The sequence below is a fragment of the Wasmannia auropunctata genome, unplaced genomic scaffold (assembly GCF_000956235.1).
Source record: "Wasmannia auropunctata unplaced genomic scaffold, wasmannia.A_1.0 LD334845.1, whole genome shotgun sequence".
In the NCBI taxonomy this organism is placed as follows: Eukaryota; Metazoa; Arthropoda; class Insecta; order Hymenoptera; family Formicidae; genus Wasmannia; species Wasmannia auropunctata.
Window position 1 is genome coordinate 14,455 of NW_012028045.1, and position 19,926 is coordinate 34,380.

At 31.5% G+C, this 19,926-nt stretch overlaps 2 protein-coding genes across 3 annotated transcripts in view; one reads left to right on the forward strand and one right to left on the reverse strand.

Moving 5' to 3' along the window:
* Positions 1-19,926, forward strand: part of LOC105457972 (rho guanine nucleotide exchange factor 12-like) — a 36,387-nt gene that overhangs the window by 13,447 nt on the left and 3,014 nt on the right. Inside the window, exons 3-8 of one of the 2 annotated variants that reach the window (XM_011702956.1) lie at positions 1,515-1,739; positions 14,028-14,273; positions 16,420-16,698; positions 18,393-18,482; positions 18,595-18,708; positions 18,822-18,920. In XM_011702956.1, coding sequence (XP_011701258.1) covers positions 1,515-1,739; positions 14,028-14,273; positions 16,420-16,698; positions 18,393-18,482; positions 18,595-18,708; positions 18,822-18,920 — 1,053 coding nt within the window. The remainder of the gene's footprint in view (positions 1-1,514; positions 1,740-14,027; positions 14,274-16,419; positions 16,699-18,392; positions 18,483-18,594; positions 18,709-18,821; positions 18,921-19,926) is intronic. The other variant, XM_011702957.1, reaches the window with a different exon arrangement.
* On the reverse strand, positions 8,563-10,493 carry LOC105457971. Its single transcript, XM_011702955.1, has 2 exons — positions 9,941-10,493; positions 8,563-9,837 (listed from the first exon to the last, which is right to left on the reverse strand). The coding sequence occupies exon 2, from the start codon at positions 9,524-9,526 to the stop codon at positions 9,182-9,184; it is 345 nt and encodes a 114-aa protein (XP_011701257.1). The 5' UTR covers positions 9,527-9,837; positions 9,941-10,493; the 3' UTR covers positions 8,563-9,181.

Sequence of the window (19,926 nt, forward strand, 5' to 3'; positions counted from 1 at the left end):
TTTGCAAAAAAACTTTGCAAAGTTCCACGGGTCCTAACTAAAAATCGCACAAAAACGAGGTGTACAGTTTTCGAAAGAATGAATCTTTACCTTTAATTTGCGCACTTGTTCAGCATTGTGTGATTTTTTTTTCACCGAGTTATTTAACATTGAAGCAAAAAAGGTCATTTTTACTTCAAAAGTTCAATAACTCGGTGAAAAAAAATCGCACAATGCTGATCGAGTACTCAAATTAAAGCTAAAAGATTCACGCTTTCGAACGATGTCAACTTTCATTTGCGCGACGATTTTTTATTTTACTTTTAGGAACTTCGCTGTACTTGGTAAAAAATTTTTAGATTTGATGCATCTCCATTTGCATCCGTGCAGCTTTGTAAAGAATCAGTAAGTAATTTAATAAATTATGGGTGTCGAAAGTAGAGACTTTAAGCTTTAAAATGCTTTTTTGATCATTCCGATACGATCATTTTTGATGAAGTTACACTCTCTTGAAATTTGCCTATTTTTAGTGATCAGAATGGGTGATGCTTTAATTTTGCTGTCGAGTGTATATACATTTGTAAATAAGAAAAGAGAAGTACTTATTTTACATCATAACGTAAGTGTTATAGTCAACAAACGATGAAGACGATGAGTAATCTGAAATTCATGGTTGTTTTACATCTTCTAGTATAGCGTAAAACAAGGGCAGAAAATATCTTTTTTTCTTAATTCAAAATAAATCTTAATTTTCTTCTCGTATTTTAATTTCCTTTGACCTTAACTTGTCGCAAAACGTTTTGTGAAAATGCGAATTAAAATGGAACAGCTTCTATAATATTCCTAAATTTAACGTTCTTTTTATCCGATCTTTAGCTAATTTGTGTACATTTGAATAATTATTGAACTTAATTTACATCAGTACTTCATGAATTTTAAGTTATTGCAGATTTTTTTCAATACTATTATATTCAATATATTTAATATAATATTTTCTTTATATCAATTTATTAAAAATACTAAAATAAGACCGAAAAATGGATATTTTTTACGATAATGTCTATGTTAAAATATGTCAAGAAAATATAAAATATCTTGACAATTGTTGATTTATGTGATTAATAAATCTAATATTTGATGTTCATAGGCTAGTAACTCGTTATGATAAAAAATTTAATACTTTGGAACTCAAGAAATTGAAAGAGATCAAGGTCTGATCTATAGGCTTCTCATTTTCTTAAAAGAGGTTTTTGAGCTTGAGTGATTGTGTCATATTTTTCTGACACGTTATATAATTATTGCGTAGTAAAATTGAATCTTTTTCTTTACAACTTTAATTTCAAATTCCGCAAAACTGTGACATGATAAAGAATATAAATTGTATTTAATATAAATAAAAGGAGAGACGTAATTACTTTTTTTTCTTCATTAGAAAAATAAGTTATTTTTTTAAATGGTGTTGCCAAAGTTGTAATGAAAAAAATGATAAATGTTTTTAGTCTGTTCTTTACAGACAATGCTTTTATTTTTTTTAGCTCGAGAAGAAGCGGCAGTTGGAAACACAGAGAGTCCACACATTCCAGCTTATGTTGGAAAAAGAACAAAGTTACGTAGACAAATTACGGAGCGAGTTGGCAAAAGCTGGTACTGGCAGTGGTAACATCAATGTCACAGCCGTACAAACGGAGCTAGCGGGTGCCGAGAGGAGAGTACGCACTTTGCAGGAACAACTTGCAGCGATTAGTACAACTAATGAACAGGTCTGTATATTTATTCTTTTTTTAATATATTTTTTTATACACTAAACTTCTTTAAGGCTTCTGCCTAGTTACCGCGACCATATTGGAATCATGACGTCATAAGCGAGAAATGACATGTAAAAGTTTCTTGCATGCCATTTTTAAATCAAGAGAATTTGGATGAAATAAAAAAATGTAAAAATGGATGGAAACTATTCTTTTTCTTTCTGACAGTTAGTAAATAGTAAAAGACACGTTAAGTAAAACTTATTCAGGCAAGAAAACTCGTGATTTGACAACTGTTGAAAGGAGTGGAAAATATGCTTTTATGTACAAAATTCAATAATAACTTTGGTTTTCATCCATTTTTATGACTTCAATAAGTACGAGACAAGTCATATTTTCACAATTAAACACATAATAACGAAATGGCACGCAAGACAAAATTTATTGTCTGCATTTTTTACAGTAGATCCGTTCTCTTCAAGTCGAGTATTCTCTTCACATTCGTCTGTGATTGATCATGTTCAGTATATAAGTACCACAATTTTCGCTGTCGTACTGTTGTTTCGTTTATTGTCACAATATATATACGTATGCAACTACAAATATTTCGCACGAATGTTTTTTGCCGCGTAACGCTCCTTTTAACGCGTAGGGGCTTATGCTCTGCTTTCGACTATAACGCGTAGGGGCTTGTGCCCTGCTTTCGACCAGTGGCAACGCCTAGCGACGTACACCCTGAGCCTATCTAAGGCAACGGGGTGATGTCGTCGTTAGCCACTTGTGGTCGGACGGACACGCTGTGACACTTAAGGCCGTCGCCTTGAATCGCGTTCCGGCTCGAGCACACACTACGTCTCGTTATATTCGCGTTCGTGAAATAGAGACTCGCTCGGTGGAATATGTTTCCGGATCTGCGGATCGAACTCGAATGAGGCTCGACATCCGGTTTCCTACGACAACGATCCCCTTCCGATTCCCTTCGGATCGCTTCCGAAAATACCCGAAGATCTTTATCGAACGGCGATCCTTGAATAACAAAGCCGCGGATATCGCGGCGGGCCAACAAACGCGTAGGTAATTCTTCGATGTCGCGACGACGCGACGTTGCGGTAGACAGCCCCGGAAGACAGGCGCCGAGCCCCCGATTGATAATATGCCGCAGTTTTGTTATTCCACATTGCGAGAATGTGCATGAATGTATGTATACGTGTGTGTGCGTGTGTGAGCCGTCCGTCTTCGCTTTGTCGTGCACGACTTTTATTTTCGCTCTACGTAACAGATCAATTTTTACTGCTTACAATATCGACATAAATATTTTGTAGAATTATCACGGTTTACGACTTATAACACCGAAATATGATGTATTATAGAACGGCCTATGACAAACAAGCTTTTAATTTCTACCGTTATATAGTTGTCAGTGCGTTCGTGGCTGACTAGGCAGAAGCATTAATAGTTGATTAATTTGATACTTATATGTACCATTATCAGAATTATTGGAAACTTTTCATCTATTTAAAAATTTTAATACATCAAACGAAAGGATACTAATTTGAAATTGAAAAAGAAATTTAATTTTAAATTAAATAATTTTAGTAAATATGTTTGTAGACAACATGTGCTTATTTAAAAGACTGTATTATATATGTTTTCGTTTAAAAGATATAAATTTATTTATTTATGTCTTCAGGAAATTGATACTATTCAAAAGATTGATTGTGTTACATGACATAATATAATAGATTTGAAGAAGTATAGGATATAGCATTTTAGTATAGGAATGTATAGAATGTTATAAAAGGAAAAACAAAAATGTTAGAGCATATAAACTAGGAGGGGGAAAAATTACTTTGTAAAAATAACTATACTCTGTTCGCAACAAGAACGTATCTGGCTCTGCGCATATGGTTAGTATAATGGAGAGGGCGCGCGCCCTCTTATATAGCGCGCTATTGAGTACCGTACAGTATACGTAAATACGATACGGGTTCGGGCCTGCGTTTGTTATGAGAAAATTGAACAGATGAAATAATCTCTATATTTTTGTGTGTTTAAAATTACAATATCAAAATTACAATATTAAATTACACAGCTAGATGTCTATAATTTACGAAATAATTAAATCCATAATGCAAACATTTTTATTAGAGTTCATTTTTATAATTGAGTAATACAATAATAATATACAAAGCATTCATGTGAAAAATAAAATCTTATCTAACGAGTTATCTTGTTATCTATGAATATGTAATTTTAAGTATTTTTTTAAATCTAAAACATATCATAATTATTTAAATAATGTATTAAATTTCAACATAATCTCGTAGTAAATTCCTTAAAAAGGACACTTAAAACTTTAAAACTGCTCCGTTATAATCAAATTAATTGATAATTAATTTTTACTCATCATTGTTTATCTTGTTTTATTTGTTCTTCCTTGAAGGAGATAACATTAGCGGCATTTCGATATCCAGTTTTTCTTTTATCACTGTGTAAGAAGTTACGTTATAAAATCTTTATGTTATAAGGAAGTAGATCCTATAGATACAAGTTAGCAGTTATTTGGCGTCGCAACGGAGGAGGGAGGGGGTGATTTATTAGATGCAAGTGAGCATCAGTACTCATTAAATTGTTTAACAGCGTGACGATATGATTCTGTTTCAATCAAAGCTGCGTTGAATCCGATAGTAACGGCTCGCAGTTTGTTGAAGCTGGAGTATGTAAAAATCACATAATTATATTGAATATTAACTGACACTTGTATCTCGCTCGTCTTTGGCCTCTTATTCTGACTATTATTTACAATAACGAGCTGGTAATTTATTTATTTATAAAATCTTCACGTTTAAAGTCTTATTGAAAACATCGAACTAAAGTGTCCGACAGAGACTGACAATAAATTGTTGGGTTTTTCTTCTTGAATAAAGCGTGGGAGAGTCTTTTGTACTGCTTTATGAGAACGTTTATTTCGTATATCACACAATGGAGAGGAAGAAGGAAGTGACAAAAGAACAAATGTATTAGCGAAATGCGAATCGACATCCGTGATCGGTAGCGCCATCAATCAGGTTCAGTAATGCCACCTCCAGACTAATTCTAGTGACAAATTTCCATTAACTAAAGTAAATAACAAGGGGAACACCAGACATGGCCCTCTCCGATTTGGCTAAATTTTATACATATGAGTTCACTCCTCCCACTAATTCGTGCTAAAAGAATACGATTTACCTTTCAAGTATTTGTGAGAAAAACGTATTTAAAGATTTTCATGTTGGTAATGTACCCATCGGTAAGAGTGAGTCCGCAACGTCCGCAACAAGCAGCGTGGCATAACGAGTAAGGTGCCCGACTGTAATTGTTGCATGTTGCTGGTTCGAATCTTATTTTTACTAATTTTTTTTTCATCTATATTGCATCGTATTATTGTGTATGTGTATTTTTTATATTTAACCTGAAAATTAATATTTTGATTATAAAATTTATTATATTTAAAATTATATAACTTATTTGTTTAATATGCTTTAAAGGTTATTAAACTTTATATCATTTTAAGTTGTGTCAATTGTACAATTTACATTATTAAATTAGATAGCGTATAGCCTTTGAAGAGTCCATGGTTAATTATTATACAATAAAGATACCCTTACAAGAAGGGACTTCAGCGTAGTCAAAACTCGTTTAAAGAATAAAAAACAAAACATAAAAATAATTTAAAATTTGTTTATTATGTAGCAAATAAATTTCAATTTAATAATGTAAATTGTATGACACAACTTAAAATGATATAAAGTTTAATAACATTTAAAGTATATTAAGTAAATAAGTTATATTATTTTAAATATAATAAATTTTATAATAAAAATATTAATTTCATGTTAAACATAAAAAAATACACAATAATACGATGCAACATAGATGAAAAAAAAATTAGTTAAAATAAGATTCGAACCAGCAACATGCAACATTACAATTAGGCATCTTACTCGCTACACCACACCGTTTGTTGTGAACTCTTACCGACGGATACATTACCAACATGAAAATCTTTAAACGTGTTTTTCTCACGAATGCTCGAGAGGTGGGTCGTATTTTTTTAGCATGAATTAGTGGAAGGGATGAACTATTATATATATGAAATTTAGCCAAATTGGAAGGGGTCTAGTGTTCCCCTTGTAAGTTAAATTATAGTTATAGATGGAAAAAAGTAACGAAGTAAGTTAAGTTACAGTTATTGAAAAAAGTAACTAACTTCTTTACAAGTAACTTAGTAACTTCCTAATTTTGACATAAACTTACTAAAAAAAAGAAGTAACAAAAGGGGCACAGTTGTCTCGAACCAAAAGTGCGGCTGGAGAGTTACAAGCATTCAAAATTATCGGATCTTATATCGGCTGAACTGATCAAAGGAGAATATGCAAAAATAGTCTTTTGGGAACTGTATGGTGATCGAATAAATCATACATATTTTTACGTATTTTGAGTCGTAGAATTTGAAAATGACAATGAAAATGAGCGTAGCTGAAAAAACTTGGAAAATGAAGAAAAGTGGGAAAAAAATGAAATTGCGTTTAAACTGGCAGATGTAATTTTCTTACTTTTATTTTTATGTTTCCTTGCATGTTTTGAGTAACAAAATCTTGCTATCTAAAATCCAGCTATCTAGAATTCTAGAGGTACTCAAGATATATACAAGAGCGTAAAAATTTCCAGCCTAGCAAAGAGTGTACAAACAGTATCGGAATGGATATTTTGTGTACAAAATATCTCGAAAACTAAGTATTGTAGGAAAAAGTCTCAGATAAAAGTTGTAGGGTTTTAAAAAAAAGATCTATTTACTGGCACTATTAGTTTGATCTTGGGACGTCGTCAAAGTCAGAACAAGGCCTTGAATTTTTTAAATAGGATTCCTTATTTTTTAATACAAATTCTTGTAGCCCTTCCTCAGACCTTTTTCACATACTATAATTTTATCCACTTTAAGCTGTTTCAATATAAAGGTTAAACTATTTATGAGCAGAGAAATCTGCATTTTCGTATGGATTAACCTTATATGTAAAATAACCGTATATGTAAAAAAAAAACGTAAAAAATTGTTTCCACAAGTAAATAAATTTCGATGAAGAGATACTGTTAAAGACTGACAATTCTGACTGTTTGGTGACATTTAATTACCGTCTTCATTTGTCGATGAACGTTTCATCATCCCATTTGCTGCTGGATGATACGCTGTTGTTCTAATATGTTTTACCCCAGTTAGTTTAGTGAGATGATTGAATAGTTATGATTCGAATTGATAGTCTTGATCGGTTTGAGTTAGTACATCGTATTGTGTAATCTAGTTCGAAAACAGGTCATGTCGTACCACTGTGCTGAGAATTGTTTCTGGCTATCTTGTAAATCTGTCTATTATTGTAAAACAGTATTTCGATCCTTTTGAGTGTGGGAGTGATCCCACAATGTCCATATGTTTGAAGCGATTTTTGAAAGCTTCCAAGGGGAGCACTATTATGTTTTATTAATTTTGGCTTTTTGGCATTGTATGCATGCCCGTGCCCATAATTGGCAGTCTTTTTGTATTTGAGGTCAAATATATCATTGAGATACGAGTTTAGTTAAGGCCTTGACTCTCGAGTGTAAAAGTTCGTGCTTTGGAAAACTTGTCGACGAAATGCTTTAGTCACGAATGGGCGAGTGATTGGAGTTCTCGTGTCGCTGAATGTCCCTCCACCAATTTTATGTTGAGAAATCGCTGATTCGATCTCGAGTGAGATCTCACGCAGAGAGAGATTCGCGGACCGGATTCACTAGGGAAATCACACGCGTTAAAGTTTACAGAAATAAATACTTTATTAATTATTCGTAATGCTTCGACGATTTAATATTCGAAGTTTACACGATTAAGCAGTAACAAAAGAGAAGTTTACACAAATACGCAGTAACAAAAGAGAATTTGAACCGGCGCAGAGACTCTCGACTTTTGAGAGTCAAACAACGAGAAAATCGGAACGACTGGGCGGATCGGTTGCAATCTGTGCGGAAAGAGAATTCCGACGAGAGTTGATGTGCAACAGAACTGAACGCCGCGAGAAGTCGTGAGCGACAGTGACCACAATAAATTTTGGTTGTAGTGCCAGGTACTTGCACTTTTGTTAGTTTTATTATCTTTTCGTTTTCGAGCAGTGCTTCAATTCATCGTCCTCCTTTTACGAGTGCACTAATTCTTCGAAATTGATAGAGGCTTGGGTTGCTTCGATGCAAGAGTGTATCTGCTACTATGTTATCCTTCTCGGAAATGTGTGATATCGGTCGTGAATTGGCCGATGTATTTTAATGTTGTGTTTGCCTTGGGGAACTGCAAAGGGTCTTGGTTAAAAGTGTATGTGAGCGGCTTGTGGTCGGTATAGAGAGTAAATTTTCAACCTTCCAACATATGTCGATAGTACTTTACCGCTTCGTAAATCGCTAATAATTCTTGGTCGTATTGAGGTCTCGGACTGTATTTAGTTTGCGTCCCCGGTTAAGCTTCTTAAAAATGGGAGCGGTTGCCAACTAGTACCATTTTTTTGTTGAATCGCTCTGAGGGCTGTATCGGAAGCATCTGTATGTGTGTCATTACAAGTTAAGTGTTGCAAAGTGCTGAGTCGCGTTTCTTAGTCTGAACGGCATGTAACGAAATTTGAATAAACCGAACGGTGTAGTAATTGCCGTTTTTGGTCTGTCATCCGGTTGTAGGTTCTAATTAGATCTAATATTGAGAAGATCTTATCGTGTAGGGTATGTAAGAAGTCTTCTATGTGTGGGATAGGATAACGATCCGGTATAGTCCCTAGTGTTTAACATGCGAGTCTTCACATGGTCTCCATGTGCCTCCTTTCTTGTGGACCATGGACTCTTCAAAGATTACATAATATCTTTTTGTAGGTTAAATTCCATTTTGGTTACTTGGAGTTTATCAGGTGCCAATCGGTGTGGGCGGCATGCCTCAGGGGGACCTTGAGCGATTTTAATATGGTGCACTGTGATGTGCTTTACTGTTTTTGTCGTACGAGACGGCGTTGTGACTGCCGAAAATTCTACTAACACGTCATGATATGTCGATTCTTTTTTTATAGCTTTTATAGACTTTATCGTCTGTGTAGTAAGTGCGCCTGTAGCAAATAAGTCTATTTTGCCATCTATTTTGCCATCTATTTTGCCATCTATTAGACGTTTTTTTCTTACCTCTGGTAGTAAATGGTAGTGCGTAAGAAAATCTGATCCGATTATAGGTTGAATTACGTCGACCGTTTTCTGACTCAAAACTGCAGGGCTTGCTGCATTTCTTAGCCTCTGCCTTGAATTGTCGGTGATAGTAGCAGATATCCTGTTTTCTTTGGCATTCGCTTTTGTTCTTGCTTCGACTCCGACTGCGCTTGTAGTACCCTTGGCGACTGACGTGGCAGCTGTACTTGCAGAGGCTATACAACTCTGCAAGTGACCTCGAGTATCTTGTCCGCTTGCTCGGCTACTTTCTCGAGTCTGTTTTCCATCTGCGTTGCCAAAATGACTTGCATTTGTGCAGGGAATCGACCTAACCACAGTATTCGAAGGAGTTGATTCAAAACTATGGTGCCTGTAAGTGGTTGAAGATAACGCAGGAAGGTTTTCTGTCCTCTAATTTCTCGTGTTCTAGGAGTTGTCTGCGCTGTTCTTGCGAAGCAGATAGTCGTATTAAGGCATGCTTGGTACTTGCTTCTCTCCGGAGAGAGTTGGTCAACGTCTTTTATTTCTTTGGCGTACTTGACTTCCAGCTGACAAGACATAATATTTAGTAGAATCCTGTGTCACTCAACCCAAGACGAATTTGCTTTCAATTTGCGTGAACCATAGATTCTTTTGGCCAAAATGGTGGTGTCTTTATGACGATGCAACCAATGTTTTCTCCTGTCTCCATGATTGATTCTCGTCGTTGCTTATCTCAGATCACGTCGGAAATCTTTAAGTTGTGGATGTACAACGAAGATTTTTTGTGTTGGTCATAACAGAAATCTGTGTAGACGCGTCGGGGTTACCAATTTAGCCGTTGTTAGTGTGTAGCTAGTTCTTGTTCTTAGAAGAACGGATAAAGATCGCCCTGAAAAGGACGATTTATATTGCGAATATGACAAACCTAACGAAGGGAGAAATTTGGGTCAAGCCCTTAGGGACTCGACGGGGGTGATGTCAGTTCTTTATACTTGCGGGTACTGTCGGTACCGACGTGGACGTTTTCTTCGGGGCAACCTAGATGATGATAGTCGCAACGGTTGTGGTTCCATCTGTGTGCCCCAGATCATTCTGCTGGCTCTTCTCCTTGATAAGATCCTTGGTGAAGACAGATTCTACGTAGGATCGGCCTCCAGGTTAAAGATAGAGGCCTTCGGATCCTTCAGTTTCACATCGCCAATAATTTCATCGCGCGGTCATTAGTAGTGATGGCTGGCTGCCGCACCGTCAGCCACGAGTCCGCCACATATTAAATAATTTTACTTTGTTTAAATTACTATAGTTTGTGGGTATCTAATTATCATTCCATATTTTCAATTCATTTGGCTCGACGTTGTGGATTTCTTGGGAATATATTTTTATTACATATTCTTTGGAAATATATTTTCATTAACCCTTTTATTGACGAATTATTACAGAAAAATGCTGTGCATCTACCCATTTTTGCTAAGAAAAACTGATACTCATTTTCAGTACTTAAAAATATTGATTATTCAAAACCGAGAAAGAAATTGGACTAAGTATTTACTGTATTTACTTATGTTTGCCAGAAACTATAAAGCTCATAGAGCTTCATATATTCAGCACCAGAATATGATAACACATATCTTTCTCTCTTGCACAGTTTTAAAGAAAAGTGTTGGATTTTCTGATAGTCAGAGTCTGATTAGAGGGTTTCTATTTCTTGTTTGGAGAGCGAGCGAGCGAGATAGCACGAATCACTTCTTTTCTGGACTAATGATATCGTCGAGTTTTACGGCATTTTGTGAATCGTGAATTGCAATTGAGTATATATATTATGGCAGGAAATATAAAAGTTAGTAAAAAACAAAGTTAATATAGTACAAGAACGTAGATTACCCAGTAATCAAATATCAACCAAAATCAATTAACAAACACTGTTTTTATCAATATTCCCATTCAGTTAATGTAATAAAAACAAAAAATGAATATTTTGCAAATCTTGGTAATATTATTTTATTTGAAGAAATAGGCTTATAAATAACAAATGATTTATAGACATTTTATGTTATACGTATATACTACAAAATGTATATCAAACAAAACTACCTTTTATAAAAATTACTCTTATAAAAAGGTAAAAAGGCTTATGCGTATGTTTAAAAAAACTGTTATCAATAAAAAAAAATAAAATTTAAGTATAATACTATTTTTAATTTAAAAAAATTATATTATTTTACTTACAATTAGTGTCAATCCAAGAGATCTATATCATTTGTATTAAACGTTTAATATCAATAAGTTCGCGAAAAATAATTCGTTAAAAACAAAGGCGCCAATAACATGCGTCTACTAAATATGTTATATATAATAAAATATATTATAGTCAGGGAATGTTACCTTAAAACACATGGAATGTCCTTAACTAATTTATTGAAGTGCCATCTCTTGGAAAATCCGGCACTTACTGACAGACGCAATTTTTGGTGTCTTTTCCTTAGCTGAGTAAAAATTACCACAAATTGCATTCAAATGGATAATTGTTTTTCTATGCTTCCAATCGTAGCTCAAAAGGTCTTGTATTATTCGTGCAAGTAATCCGATGCGCGCCAGCTACTTATTTTGTACACATGAGTTATAGAACTTTTGTACCAATGAAATATTTACGTCAGGTGACAGGTTATGATAACTTTACGACCCGAAAAAAGGTAATATTTTTTTGTTTTTACTACAAATTTAATTTCAATTCTGTAAAAGCGTTTTCGAATCCGTTCAGTCGTTTCGGAGTTATCCATTAGAATGCAAATGTCGGTATTCCAGCATCGCCTTAAGAAATAGCTCGCCTTCTTACATTTTATGTCTATTTCAATCCTGTAAAAACGATTTTAATTCCGTTCAATATTTTCAAAGTTATCGTTCCAACTGCAAATGTCGGTATTCCAGCATCGCCTTAAGCAATATGGCACGCAACCATGCCAGTTCAAAAATTGAACTGCGTGTTGTAAGGTCTGTTTTTTCTAACTGAAGTGGCTACGCTAGTTCAAAGTTTATCTTCTTTCAATGTAGAAAGAGAAAGCTAAACTGTGAACTAGTGCAGCAGTTCAGCTATAAAAAACAGGTCTGTAATGAAATTCTTCGTGAACGAATGCGTAAAACCTAGTGAAATTTACAGAAGACTTCAAGCACAGTACGGAGATCAGACTTTTAGCCGCAGTAAAACATTTGAATGGTGCCAACGTTTTAAGGACGGCCGTAAATCAGTGAGTGACGATCCCTGCCGAGGCAGATCGGTGCCCACTGATTTACAGCCGTCCTTAAAATGTTGGCATAATTCAAATGTTTTACTGCGGTTAATTAAGAGTCTGATCTCCGTAATGTGCTTGAAGTCTTCTGTGAATTTCACTAGGTTTTACGCCTTCGTTCACGAGGAATTTCATTACAACACGCTGTTCAGTTTTTGAACTAGCATGATTGCGCGCCATATTGTTTAAAAAGTAATTCGCGTGGCCCGCGACATTAACGCCACCATACGGCGTTAGAAGACACTTGTAACTAATCAGCATGATTAATAAGATGATTTACTCAGGATCTTTTCTTTTGCCCATAAAATTAAAAATCCTGGTTTGACTTGAATGCCCCTCGTACATCAAAATATAGTATATATTTATGTATACGCGTGTACGCATGTGCGCGTGTACTATCATATAGCAATATAAAATTTATAAATTGTGTAAAATATTTTACGTTTAAATGATTCTTGCGTTTATACTTTCTTCCTTTAAACTTTATAGAATTTCACAAATGAATCATTAACGATAAAAAGAAGATTAAATATAATAAAAGTTTTTTGTGTATGTACATATGATTTATTAAATTTTCAATGAATTGGCTTGTATGAACGCCTTATCTTTCGACCTCATCCGTTATCTGTCACTGTCAAAATTAGATGCAAACATTGCTAGCACAATCATATGTCAGAAATTGAAGAAATATTTTTTGTTTACGATCTGTACACATGTGACCATAATAACAATGATATTCCATAAATTTTACTAATTTAGACTTTACATTATAATATCTTTGTTTATTTAGGGGGTACATATAGTAAATATAAATTTGTAAAAATATTTTTATTACATGATCCTTTATCTATTGATAGTTTATTAGAAACTTAATTAGTTCAAGCATTATTAAGATATGATAAAATATTTTTGTTGCATCCTGATCATATCTCTTTATAATATTCGAGAAATATAATACTCAAAATTTCTCACTGCAATCACATTTTGAGTAAGCATCAGAATTATACTTTTATTAAAATCTTTTTATGAAGATTTAGAGATTTCCTACTTGATTCCAAATTGTGTCCTTTCGTTCGATTACTTTCTATGTCATTAATTGTAAAACTTCAGAACGTGTAAAAACTCAACATCTAATCTTATCAGTGGCAGATGGGTCAACATGAAGATAGTTTGTTATTTATAATATTTGGAAAATTAATAATTTTATTTGAAAAACAATATTAAAAATATATTTCTTTTGTATAAAACTTTTTGAGAAAATCAGGGTTTATAATTAAAAAATTAGCTTGATATTTTTATTTTACGTAATTTTCTTACTGATATTGTGATATAAATTGATGAATTTATTTTATCAGGAGCTGTTTTTTAGAATGTGAATAAAAACATATTTTTAAAGATGATCTTAATATTTTATAATTTATTTTTTTACTAATTTCAATTATTCTTTGTTATTTTCTAAAATAGAATTCTTATTTTTTTTATTTATATTCTGATAGCTATTGTTAAAATACAATATACCAGATGATATATATCGCAAGACAATTAAAAAATACCCAAAATTAGCGATAACAATTTTGTGATGTTGAAAATCAATTTTTATGGCAAAAAAAAAATTTATTTTACATTTGCAATTTATTTTTAAGAATTCTTTCTCATTTTCAGTAAAAATAACAAACTATCTTGTATATTAATTGATTGTGAGTGCACTAAAGCTTTTGCTTACTTTTGCTAACACATCGTTGTGTTTTACAGCTTGGCCTCTTTGGTAACAGCAACTCTTTATTGTGTCTTACAGCTTTGCTCATTGGTAACAAACACTTCGTGTTCCTCGGGTTATTGTCCACCCTCGAACAACGGCAGTGGCGCAGATGTACCACCCCCACTGCCGTCGCGCAAATCCTTATCCATGCAAAGTCTTTCTCCGCCGCCTTTGCCTCCCAGACCTCCACCTGCCACACAAAACACAGTCCAACCGGAGGTGGACCGACATCTGCTGATTCACTTAACGCCTTCAACCATCAATCAGGGTATTTCTAACTCTGTAAGTAGTTTAATTGTCCAATAATGTTAATTGATATCCTTTATACTTATTTTATACTTGTTGATAAACATACGTACATAATTCTCGAGTCATAAATAGATCAGAAAATTTTTATGAATTTAAGAATTTGTATATTTGAAAAAATTGTTATTTCTATGTTATATAGTGTTTAGGATCATTTAACATACTATTTAGTGATATACATATAAATAATTACGACTATACAATGTGACTTTGTAATTAAAGTCAATAAATGGTATTTAGAGCTTATATGAGAATCATAAACGTTATATTTATATGTAACGTTATGTTTAAATGAAATATATTTAATAAATATTATGGAGAAAAAAATGTTTGTTATAATGTAAGTATGTATGCATAAATCAGTTTATAAAACACTAGGTTTATTAAACCTATAAGATTATTTTTTTATGTTACCTGTAAATAAGTAATAAGAAATATGTTTTGTATATATATATATATATATATATATATATATATATGTGTATACAATAAATTTTATTTTACTTTTCTATTACTTCCATTAAGCAAATCTGCTTTTATTAAAAACTTGTATATATAACAAATATTATTTTATAAAATATATTTTATTATAAATGAAATATTATTTTTAATAACTTATTTTAAATACTTATCTTAAATATTTCGCAAACAATGCACGAGAAGTTGCTTGAAACTGGGAATGATCTTTTAATCAACATATAGTTTTATTTTAAATGTGTGACTTCTAAAGTTTCCAGATTATTGAAATAGAAGCAATAAATGAGCCGATGTTGGTGCAAAATCGCAAATATATTATCAATAATTTATTAAATTCAAATTGCCCAGATGTTTCGTAACATTAAACCATCCAGATGTAACATTAAACCATCTTCAGTGGATTAAACTTCTTACAAGTATATTCAAGATATGTAGAGGTCAAATTTTAAAGTGATAGTGTGTCAAATTAAAAAAAATATATAAAAAAATGAACGGTTTACTGACAGTGAACAAGTTCTTTCCTTCCTTGTTGTGGATATTTACAAGTTTTAGTACCTGATTGGATGCAATTGTGGTTTCATTGGTACTTTCAATTTATTCCCACGACTACTGACACATTACTTTTTATATATATTCTTAATTTTAAAACACTGATTGGACTGCCTTTTCTTATTGTTGCATGCCAGGACCAGGACAGGAAATTTGACGTATGAAAAGGAGGGAATTTTTTGTTGTCATTGTAAGCTAAAGATCCACTATGGCGAGCTTTTTATGTATGTTTAATATATATATTTTTAATTTGACGCATTATTACTTTAAAATTTGATCACTATATATCTTGAGTATATACTTGTAAGAAGTTTAATCTATTGAAGATAGTTTAATGTTAAACCGAAACGTCTGGGCGATTTGTATTTAATTTAATTTAACAATAATTTAATGAATTATTGTTAATAATAATTTGCAATTTTGCACCAACATCGTGCCTGGTTTATTTCCCTTTATTTCTTATTTAAATTTTTATTGTTTGAGCTGTTTGGATGCTTAGTTATTTTAGATTATTTCTATTGTTTCTAATAATACTACTTTTTATCATTGATTTTTTTATTATTCTGCATATAAAATATAAATGATTAAAAAGTAAAAAAATTGCAAACTTTTTTGCATATTTTATTCTGATATATTTTCAATATAAAAATAGAAACTGATATATTCTGAAAATAAAAAATGAAATATCTCTTGAGCTATTTGTTTTTCTATAACTTTATCTTAATGTTTACACGCAAAACAATGAGAAAAATTTATTTATATAAAAAGAAATATTATTTTATCTAAAAAAATATAGAAATTACTTCAAAATCTGTTTTGAAGTATATCCTTAAATTTGGTTTTATCATACCAGATTGTATTTTACCATAAAATGTTCTTTTCGAAATCAACCAATTTCTCTTTGGAATTTTGTTTATTAAAATTATTTCGTTTTTGAAATATTTAAAATGCTTATTGTTATTTAAAATGTGATTATTTTTTTTATGTAGCATCTTACTTGCCTACATGAATAAATATATAATGTAAGCATACAACTTTTTTATTTATAATTTATATGTATGACATTTATAATAATTTGTAATGAATTATATTTCAGTTTTCTCAAGATGCCAATTTGAGCGCTTCAAGTGCTCTCAGTAAACATCAGCGAACAAAGTCCAGTCCGGAACAGTTGGGAACAACAGCAATATCTCCATTGGAAGCTAGTAGACGTTTAATTGCCTCTGAATCGATGAATGATTTGTTACCTCCGGGACATGTCAGGCATAATGATATCGATATCAATGAATTACCTCGTACACCACCGGGGACACCACCACCACCGTATCCTGCTCCCGTTTTAGGGCAAGACATTTTCTCGTCCACATTAAACGATGTAAATATTTTCTCAGTCTTAAATCTGTATTCAGCAGTTCTATATTTATTGGTTTATTAAATCCTCTGATCTCATTGTAACTACACTGGATTATAAAATCAGATACTATATATGACAAAGGACGATGAGTAAAATAAATCAATTTTAGATTAAAAAGTGCGACAAAAGTTATTATACATGTAATCTTACGTTTTTGGGGTAGCTGAATACGATGGTAGCATTTTTATCTATCCAAACCCATGGTGATCAAAATTCACGTTAAAGGTGTTCTTTTTACTAGTAATTCAATTACAATTTAGTAATAGTTTAATAGTAATTCAGTTACAATTTTTGGTTTAGTTATTTAATTACTTGTATTAGTACAGTATAATTTTATAAATTTTGCACTGAAAATCAAGAAAGCACTTGAAAATAAAACACTTAAAAAATTTTAAATCTTACATAGCAAAATCAATACGATATAATTAAACAAAAAGATAATAATTTGTTATTCAAAGAATCTTATGTCTTACTACACACACAGATGTATCTGCATTTGTATATGTATACAGCATTGTAGCATTGTAAAATTTTAAGAATGTTAAAATGATGGATTTCACCTAGAGACTCATTAAGTTTTTTAAGACGTTTGTGGAATCTTTTCTGGATCCCTATCATACTACTTTTTATTGTAATAATATTGTAAAATTTTAAGAATGTTAAAATGATGGATTTCACCTAGAGACTTGTTAAGTTTTTTAAGACGTTTGTGGAATCTTTTCTGGATCCCTATCATACTACTTTTTATTGTAATAATATAGCATAAATTTATTCGTTGTTATCAGAATCTTTGGCATAAATTATATTATTTAAATATTTATTAGAAACAGGTATCAGAACCCAATAGCCTATTACATGAGTACTAATTCTACAATTACATGAATAATCTACTATAACTGATAGACTAGAAGTATTTTTATCTACTAATACCTATATAAACAAAATATTGAATTAATTTTGAATGATAAGAGCGTATTCGTGTTTTTAATAAAAAAGCATTAGTAGGATTTAAATTAATATTATATTTTTTATGAGTAAAAGTTCAAAGCTCTCCTGAATGTAAGTGAAATTCAGCCACTGTCGTGCGGTAGGTGCTTGTTAAAATTTTTGCAGTTTTATTTTCAAATTTTCCTGGTTTTTAATAAAAAAGTTATAAATACTATTTTACAAGTTAAATAATTAAAACAAAATTGTTACTAATTCAATTGCTATTAAAAATCTCCTTTTTCACCTCTTTAATGAATTTACGTTAATTTTGACTGTTTTCTTATTATTATAGTTTAGCTAGATAAAAGTGCTATCATTGTATTTAGCAATCCAAAAAATTATATATATAACTTTTGTTATACTTTTTAGTCCAAAATTGACTCATTTTTATCCATTGTCTAATTAATTTATGCAATTTATGCAATTACAATTGTAATAAGAGATTAGGAATATTAAAAGTATCAGATAAATAACTTGAATATGTATTACACATACATATATTATACATGAGTATACACATAAACAAAAAACGGATGTATTTTCTTTCTGATTTTATTATCGATATAATAGCTTTAATAGACTTGATTTTATGTATTGTCTATATAGTTATTTAAAAAATGATTTATAATTTTCTCTATTTCTCTCATAATAATAGTTTATAATAACAGGCACTTGCGACTGATATCATTCCTGGATTGCCAGCGTTCCAACAGCCAATTATGTCAATGGAAGAAGATGACGTTAGCGATCAAGAAATCGTAAGTTATTCATAAATCTATGGGTTATTGCTTTTCAGTTATGGATTATACTTTCTAAGATCCTTAAATATTAATATATATAATTGATCTTATCGATTTATTAATGTCTTAGGGTCAATTAGAAGATCATGGACCGTTCCAATCTCTATCCAGGCTGTGGGGGCATCATGCACACCTTGCTGTATTTATTAATTATGTACTATCTAATAGTGATCCTTCTAGTTTGGTATGTATCATTGTTGATTATTTATTATATCTATTTAAATTAGTTTAGTTTCAAAATATGTTTTTATGACAAAGAAATTATATAAAAATGTATTTAATATATAATTGTTGCAGTTATTTTATTTAGTAACTGATTTATACAAGGAAGGAAATGCCAAAGAGATGAAAAAATGGGCATATGAAATTCATTCTAGTTTTCTAGTACCTGGTGCGGTAAGTAATTCAATGCATATAAAATATTTTTTGTAAATTAATTTTAGTTTCTTATATGTGTATAAGTTTATCATATATACATTCTTTTTATACTCTTTTTATATTCTTGTTATGTCGTCTAATTATATTTTATTTATGTTTAATTAATATTAATTTAACACATTAATATTATTAATATTATTTAATTAGTATTATTAAGGCTCCTGACTAATTGCGCGGCTATATTGGAATCGTGACGTCGTAAGCGAGAAATGACAAAGTAAAAGTTTCTTGCGCGCCATTTTTAAATAATGAGAATTTGGAAAAAATGAAAAAGTGATATCGCTTTAAAAAAACTTGTAAAAATGAATGAAAACTATCCTTTTCCTCTCTAGCAGTCAGTAAATAGGCACAAAAGGCACGTAAGTCCATTCAGGCAAGAAAACTCATGGTTTGACAGCTGTTAAAAGGAGTGAAAAATATACTTTTATGTATAAAATTAAAAAATAACTTTAGTTTCTATCTATTTTTACGAATTTCGTAAGTACGAAACAAGTTATATTTTCACAATTAAGCACATAATAAATGGCACGCAAGACAAAATTTATCGTCAACACTTTCCACAGTAAAGTCACGTTATTCTCATCAAATTGAGTATTCTCTTCACATTCAGTGAAGAGAACGTAATTGATCAATTTTTACTGCTTATGATATCGGCATACGACATATTTTGTAGAATTCTTACGATTTATGACTTATAACCAGGGAATGGAAAATTATTTTTTAAAAGTAACTAGTTATCGTTATTTGTTACCGAGTTAAAAAAAAACTAGTTATCGTTACTAATTACTGATTTTTAAAAATAACTCGTTGTCATTACCGTTACTTAAAAAGTAACGATTTGTTACTTTTCCGTTACTTTTTTAATGCTGAAACAAGATAAATCTAAATAATTTAAGATGCAATTTTTTGTTTTAATATTAATAAAAGCAATACAACAATGACGCTAGACCGATATATAAAAATA